This window comes from Trichosurus vulpecula (genome assembly GCF_011100635.1).
Source record: "Trichosurus vulpecula isolate mTriVul1 chromosome X unlocalized genomic scaffold, mTriVul1.pri SUPER_X_unloc_7, whole genome shotgun sequence".
NCBI lineage: Eukaryota > Metazoa > Chordata > Mammalia > Diprotodontia > Phalangeridae > Trichosurus > Trichosurus vulpecula.
The window spans coordinates 381,572-389,683 of NW_023494383.1; the positions used below are offsets into that span (position 1 = coordinate 381,572).

An 8,112-nucleotide genomic window follows, 5' to 3' on the forward strand; every position below is an offset into this window, starting at 1 on the left:
AACAGTTTATATAGTATTGAATTTAATTGTTGAATAAATGTTTCATTCAGTTCACATATAAATCCACATGGTCCTGGTGATTTTTTTATTTGGGAGTTCATTTATGGCCTGTTCAGTTTTTTTTTTCTAAGCTAAGGTTATCTCCTCTATTTCCTGTTCTGTTAAATGAGCACTTTAGATACATAGATAGATACAGATATAGATATGTATCTATCTATATATATCTACATATATATATATATTTACACATATAGGTCTTTAAATTTCCATACAATTCTTTTAGATTGTCAGTTTTACTGGCGTATTATTAGGTGAAATAGTTCGTAATGGTTTCTTTTGTTTCTTCTTCATAAAAGTAAGTTCACAATTTTAAAATTGCTGATATGTTTTTCTTCTTTCTTTTTAAAATTGAGTTACCTACTGATTTATCTCTTTTATTGGTCTTTTAAAAAAATCCTAGTTTTGTTTTACTTCAATTGTTTTTCTTTCAATTTTCCTAATCTCTCATTTTCAGAAAGCATTTCTAATTCTGTTTCTAAATAAGCTGTCTTAATTTTTTTGGTTTTCCAGTTCTTTTCAACTGTATGCCCAAATCTTTGATATTTTCTTTCTCTCTTTTATGGATGAAAATGTTTAGCAGTATGAATTTTCCCCAAGTATTGCTTTTTCTACATCCCCAAATTTTTGTCATAACCTCTCATTGTTCTCATCACCTTTAATGTAATTATTATTTATATTATTTGTTTTTAGACTAAGCCATTCTTTATAATTTATTTAGAATCCATTTGTTTTTAATCTTTCCTTCAAAGGCCCTTTATTGAACCTAATGTTATTGTACTGTACTCAGTAAAAAGATGTATTTAATATTTCTACTTCCTTTGTATCTATTTGTATTTTATACTCTTTTATATGGTTATTTTTTGATGGTGCCCTGCACAAAACACACACACACACACACACACACACACCACATATAGTTGTTGTTCAGTCATTTTTCAGTCATGTCTAACTCTCTGTGACCTTATTTGGAGTTTTTTTGGCAGTGGATTTGCCATTCTAAAGTGGTTTGCCATTTCCTTCTCCAGCTTATTTTACAGATGAGAAAACTAATGCAAACAGGGTTAAGTGACTTGCACAAGGCCATAGAGCTACTGAGTGTATGAGGCCAGATTTAAACTCAGTGAGTGGAATACTGAAATAGTGAAGCCCTTCCACCCCAGCATGGGAAAAGACTTTGTCTCTCCTACCATCCACCCCCCTCCCCCACCGCACCCCTTCTATATATTTAGAAACTGCTGTGCTGAGAAAGTAGATAATAAGAAATAACATCAGTAGACAGACACCTGCAAGGTCCTGTCTTATCTAGCTTTTACTCCCTTTTCCCTGGTATCATGACTACCTTTTTGTTCTTTGCTCTCTGTTGCTGGGAAAAGATTCTGTGTTTAGAATGTGAGCTCCAAATCCAGTCAATGGGAAGAGGAGCCAGTAGAGGGGGTGGGGGAACTCTGCTTTAGGGTCTATATAACTTCCTTTGAGCTCTATGCCCAACACACACATACACACACATGTGCTGGCATCATCTTGGGCCATGCTGGGGTGTGTCCTTTCTCATGAGAAAGTAATAAACTCCATTTTGCCTTTGCTCAAGAATGGTCTCTGTATATTTTTAATGTGAGTAGTGGTCTCTGACCCGCACATCAGGAAGATGAGTCTTCTTGACTCTAGGCCAGGTGCTCTATCCACTGCATCACCTAGCTGATACAAACAAACATACATATATGTATACGTATACACATATACCCATTCAATATTCTCCAGATATCTATCGTATTTCACTTTTCCAAAATTCCATTTTAGTCTTACATTTCTGATTATTTTTCATTACATTCATCAAAGTATCCTCAGTGAAAGGATAAATTGAGGTCCCACAACGTAATGGTTTTACTATCTATCTGTACCTATAACTCATTTAAATTTTTCTTTAAGAATTTAGATATTATTCCATTTGGGGCATACATGTTTATTATTTATTTTACAGTACTGTCATTAAAATGTAATTTCCCAGTGTTTTATGATAAAAAATGTTTTATTTTAACATCCAAATAAATGTTAAATCCTCAGGACATTGACTTTGGTATCTTTTCAAATTTATGCATCAGCTTGTTGCACTGTGCCTTTCTTAGAAACGTAGATGCCATCCAAAAATTTTGTGACATCTTTGTATTTTGGAATTGTATTTTGTATTGTATTTTGGTTGTGAGCTGGGAGCACAGACCCAGTTTGATGTTAAGAATGACCGCTACATGGTCAATGGATCTCATGAGGCGAATCAGCTGCAAGACATGTTGGATGGATTCATTAAAAAGATTTGTTCTCTGTCCCGAGTGTGAGAATCCTGAAACTGATCTGCACGTCAATCCTAAGAAACAGACAATAGGTAACTCTTGCAAAGTCTGTGGCTATTGAGGCATGCTTGACGCAAACCATAAACTCTGCATATTCATTCTCAAGAACCCACCTGAGAATAGTGACAGTGTTACAGGAAAAAAAGAAAAAGAAAAGAAAAATAGAAAGGGCAAAGACAAAGAAAATGGTTCTGTGTCCAGCAATGAGACAACACCACCACCATTACCACTCAATGAACTTAACCCTCCACATGCTGTGGAAGATGATGAGGATGAAGATTGGGGAGAGGACACAACTGAAGAAGCTCAAAGGCGCATATTGGATGAAATTAGTGATCATGCAAAACTTCTGACACTTAGTGATGACTTAGAAAGGACAGTTGAAGAGAGACTCAATATTTTATTTGACTTTGTGAAGAAAAAGAAAGAAGAAGGTAGTATCGATACCTCTGACAAAGAAGTTGTCGCAGAAGCAGAAAGACTGGATGTAAAAGCTATGGGCCCTCTTGTTTTGACTGAGGTTCTTTTTAATGAGAAGATTAGAGAACAAATTAAGAAGTATAGACATCATTTTCTACAATTCTGCCACAACAACAAAAAAGCTCAGAGATACCTTCTTCATGGTTTAGAATGTGTGGTAGCTATGCATCAAGCTCAGCTCATCTCCAAAATTCCACATATCTTGAAGGAAATGTATGATGCAGACCTTGTGGAAGAAGAGGTCATCATTAGCTGGTCAGAAAAGGCCTCTAAGAAATATGTCTCAAAGGAACTTGCCAAAGAGATTCGTGTCAAAGCGGAGCCCTTTATAAAATGGCTAAAGGAAGCAGAAGAAGAATCTTCTGGTGGAGAAGAGGAAGATGAAGATGAAAATATTGAGGTAGTATATTCTAAGACTGCCAGCATTCCTGAAGTTGAAACTGTGAAGTCTGCTGATAACAAGGATGATGACATTGATATCAATGCCATTTAAAACAGGGCAACCCAGCTTACAGTATGATGCTTCGAATTTCTCTGCATTTTCAGCCAGAAGTGCAACATGTATGTGCAGAAGCTAAAATGGCTTAACATCATGCTACACTTTGTACTCAAAATGTCTTTTTACTGTGAGTGGTCTTCTGTAACTAAGCCCAGTGAGACATCTAGGGAGTCCATATACATCAGTGCCCAGGTTTAGTTTGCTTATTTATAGCATGTTAATTTAGGGAAAAAACTAGTGATGGACACATTTGAATTACATTTATTTAGTTGTAAAAATAAAAATTTGTTTTTGGTCAAAATAAAAAAGAAATCCCATCCTTTGTGACACCTGTTTTCACAAGTGGGCCAGATTCAATCTGAGCTAGATTGAATCTGAGCACCTTCATGGAGGCAAGATGAGACTTATATAGAGAAAGATTGTGGGAGGGATTGAGGGGTGGTCTTGAGTAGTTTAGGATGACTAGAGGAGGGCTTTAGAGTGGACTGGGGTGACTGGGTGACTGGAGTGAGGTCAGACTCCAGGGTGGGAAATAGCTGAAGGCTACCTGGAGATGACAGTCAATAAGAGAGCTAGGGTATAGATATTTTGATCAGGATCAAGGGTGGGAAACAGCTGACAATAGAGGGCTAGGCTAGGTAGAGATTAGGGCCTAGATAATGAAAGCCTAATGGCCTTAGGTAAAGGCCAGATCTAGTGGGAAGATTCAAGGAGAGTACAAGAGGGTTCCCAGAGACAGTACTCTAGATTCAAGGGGGTTCCCAGAGACTGTACCCTCAGCAATTATGATCATTAATTTAGTATTTCCCTCCATCCTATTCTCTTATATTTTCCCTTTATTTTGTTTCCTACACCCTCTTTAACAGTTTATTTTGCTTCTGAATAATCCCACTCTTTATCTACCCTCCCTCTTATTCCTCCCTTTCCCTCAAGCCCTTTCCCTCTGTTTCCCTGTTGGGTGAAATGCATTCCTGTACTCAACTATATGTGTGTGTGTGTGTGTGTGTGTGTGTGTGTGTGTGTGTCTGTACGTAGGTGTGTTCTTCCCTCTTTTGAACCAGTTCAGATGAGAGTGATGTTCAAGTGTAACCTGCTTCCCTCTTACCTCCTGACCCTTGCTGTATGGGTATTTCCCAATTTTATTATTTATTTTTCTTATCCTCCTCAGTCTTCCTTCTGAGTGTATTCTTTCCCCTCTCTCTTTCCATTATTTTTATAGAATTATCAGAACATAAGAGAACCACACTCAGATCCTTTGTCTAAATAGACTTCCTTTATGATCCCTGATGATGATAGAACTCTGGAGAGATTTATGAATCATCCCTCATATTAGAGTGTAAGCAGTTTAATACTTGTTCAGTCTTTTATTATTCACACATATATCATTCACTTGGTTCAGGGGAAAAAGTCAGCACTCTGAACTTGAGAGCAAATACAAACAGAAATTACAAACAGAGACAATATAAACATACCAAATTACAATACATAGTTACCAGAGAAGCACCACCATCTGGTTTTTTCAAAGCAGGGGGCTGCTTCAATGGCTATCCAGAGTCTCATCACCAACACCCTTTCAATGAGTGTGTTTCCAAAGGAAAAATGCTGATCTCTGAGTTTATATACACTTCTTCAGGGTCAAAGGGCATCACAACCATGAGACTCAAACTCAGATGACTTAGGCCTTCTCATGATGTAAGCAGGTCATCAAAGACTCCCCATTCAATCAAAGATTCCTTAGTGCTGAGAAGCTATCCAAAACTAAGACAACAAAAAGTCCACTTTGCTTGCCATTACATTTGAAAGGCAAAACTCATCAAAGGTATTGGATTACCTCAGCATTTGAAAAGAGAAAAGAGTAAAAAAAATAGTCCCATTCTAATTACCATGATAGTGAAATAACAAATCATAAAAATAATAAAAAACATTCATAAAAGAGAATGATAACAATGAGACAACATACCAACATTTATGGGATGCAACCAGAGCAGAATTTAGGAGAAATTTTATATCTCTTAACACTTACATCAATAAAATAGAGAGAGGACAGATCAGTTAATTAGACATGAAACTTAAAAAGAAAAACTAGAAAAAAGAACAAATTTTCAATCCCCAATTAAACACCAAACTGGAAATCATAAAAATCAAAAAAAGAGACTAATAATATTGGAAGAAAACCATTTAACTAATAAATAAAATTAGAAGATAGTTTTATGTAAAAAATAAAATAGACAAACCACTGATTAATCTGATTGAAAAATAAAGAAGAAAACCAAATTAGCAGGTTCAAAAATGAAAAAGATGAATTCACCACAAATGAAGAGAAAATAAAATCAATTATTAGGAGCTATTTTGCCCAGTTATAGGCTAATAAATCTGACAATCTATGGAAAATGGATCAGTATTTACAAAAATATAAATTGCCCAGATTAACAGAAGAGAAAATAAAATGCTTAAATAACCCCCTCTTAGAAAAAGAAATTGAACAAGACATCAATAAACTTCCTAAGAAAAAAATCCCCAGGGTCAGATGGATTCACAAATTAATTCTACCAAACTTTTAAAAAACAATTAGTTCCAATATTATATAAACTTTTTTAGGAAAATAGGCAAAGAAGGAGTCTTACCAAATTCCTCTTACGACACAAATATAGTATTGATACCTACACCAGGGAGAACAAAAGCAGAGAAAAAAAAAACTATAGACCAATTTCCCTAATGAAAAATTTTAAATAAAATACTGGAAAGGAATGACAGCACTATATCACAAGGATCATATGCTATGACTAGGTGGGATTTATACAAGGAATATAGGATTGATTCAATATTAGGAAAACTATAATTGATCATATCAATAACAAAACCAACGGAAATCATATGATTATGTCAATAGATGCAGAAAAATACAACACCCATTCCTACCTAAAAACACTAGAGAGCATAGTAATAAATGGAGCTTTCCTTAAAAATGATAAGTAGTATCTATCTAAAACCATCAACAAGCATTATCTTTAATGGGGATAAGCTAGAAGCCTTCCCAATAAGATCAAGGGCGAAGCAACGATGCCCATCATCACCAATGTTATTCAATATTGTACTAGAATGTTACCTACAGGAATAAAAGAAGAAAAAGTAATTGAGGGAATTAGAAAAGGCAATGAGGAAACAATCATCCTGCAAATGATATAATGGCATACTTGCAGAATCCTAGAGATTAAAATTGAACTATTTGAAATAATTAACAACTTTAGCAAAGTCGCAGCATATAAAATAAATCACAAATCATCCACATTTCTGTATATTGCCAACAAAGTCTAGCAGCAAGAGATAGAGAAATTCCATTTAAAATAACTATAGACAATATAAAATACTTGGGAGTCTACTTTCCAAGACAAACACAGGAACTATGTGAAACAATTTCAAAACACTTTTTGTACAAATAAAGTCATATCTAATCAACTGGAAAAATATCAACTGCTCATTTTAGGCTGATCCAATATAATAAAAACGATAATACTACCTAAATTAAGTTACTTATTCATTGCCATACAAATCAAACTACCAAAAAATTATTTTATAAAGCTAGACAAAATAATGAAATGAATCTAGAAGAACAATAGATCAAGCATATCAAGGAAATTAATGAAAAAATATGAAAGAAGTGGCCTAGCCATACCAGATTTCAAATTGTATTATAAAGTAATAATCATCAAAACAATCTGGTACTGGCTAAGAAATAGAATGGCAGATCAGTGAAAGAGATTAAGTACACAAGACAGAGTAAACGACTGTAGTAATCTAGTGTTTGATAAACCCAAATATCCAAGATTTAGGGACAAGAATTCACTATTTGACAAAAACTGCTGGGAAAACTGGAAAACAGTTTGACAGAAATTAGATATGGACCTACATCTCATACCAGATACTTAGATAAGGTCAAAATGGGTACATGATTTAGATATAAATTTTGATACCATGGGCCAATTAGGGGAGAATGGAATAGTTTTCCTGTCAGAGTTATAGAGAAGGGAAAAATTTATGACCAAACAAGAGATAAGAAAACATTGCAAGATGTAAAAAGGAAAATTTTAAATATATATAGGGTGTTCCTAAAGTCTAGACACATAGGCAAAGGTGCATATTTTCAAGAAATGAAATAAATGAAATTTTCAACAATATTTTATTTAATTGGAATACTAACAAATAACATCTTCAATATGATTTCCATCATTTATGATGAAAAGGTTGATGTGCTTTGCAAGATTCACGTGAACTCAATGCAATAATTCCACATTGCTGTCAATTTTAGCACACTCATTCTTTATGCATTCAATCAAGTGTGTTGCATCCGTGACTTTCATTTTCACTTTCATTCACCTTCTCCTTTAGTATACCCCAGAAAAAGAAGTCACTGAACAACACAGAGTTGGTGAAACAGTTAATGAGATGTTAGTGAGATTTCCTATGTGTTCAGACTTTAGAGACACTGTGTATTAGATGGAAAAGGTTTTGCACCAAAAAAAAAAAACCAAGCAAACAAAACCTAATGCAGCCATGACTAGAAGGAAAGCAGAAAGCTGGGAAACAATTTTTACAGACAGTGTGTTTCTGATAAAGGTCTCATTTCTAAACTATATAGAGAAGTGAGTCAAATTTATAAGAATACAAGTCATTCCCCAATTGGTAAATGGTCAAAAGATATGAACAGGCAGTTTCCAGATGAAGAAATCA

General features: G+C 34.6%; 1 protein-coding gene across 1 annotated transcript; it reads left to right on the plus strand.

Annotated features, from left to right (window-relative positions):
* The first annotated feature begins 2,454 nt into the window (after positions 1-2,454).
* LOC118833258 (eukaryotic translation initiation factor 5-like) lies at positions 2,455-3,378 on the plus strand. Its single transcript, XM_036740615.1, has one exon. The coding sequence runs from the start codon at positions 2,470-2,472 to the stop codon at positions 3,376-3,378; it is 909 nt and encodes a 302-aa protein (XP_036596510.1). The 5' UTR covers positions 2,455-2,469.
* Positions 3,379-8,112: the final 4,734 nt, after the last annotated feature.

Bases quoted from the DNA above. Each gene is read 5' to 3' on its own strand.
- LOC118833258 (XM_036740615.1), top strand. From the start codon at position 2,470: ATGCTTGACGCAAACCATAAACTCTGCATATTCATTCTCAAGAACCCA.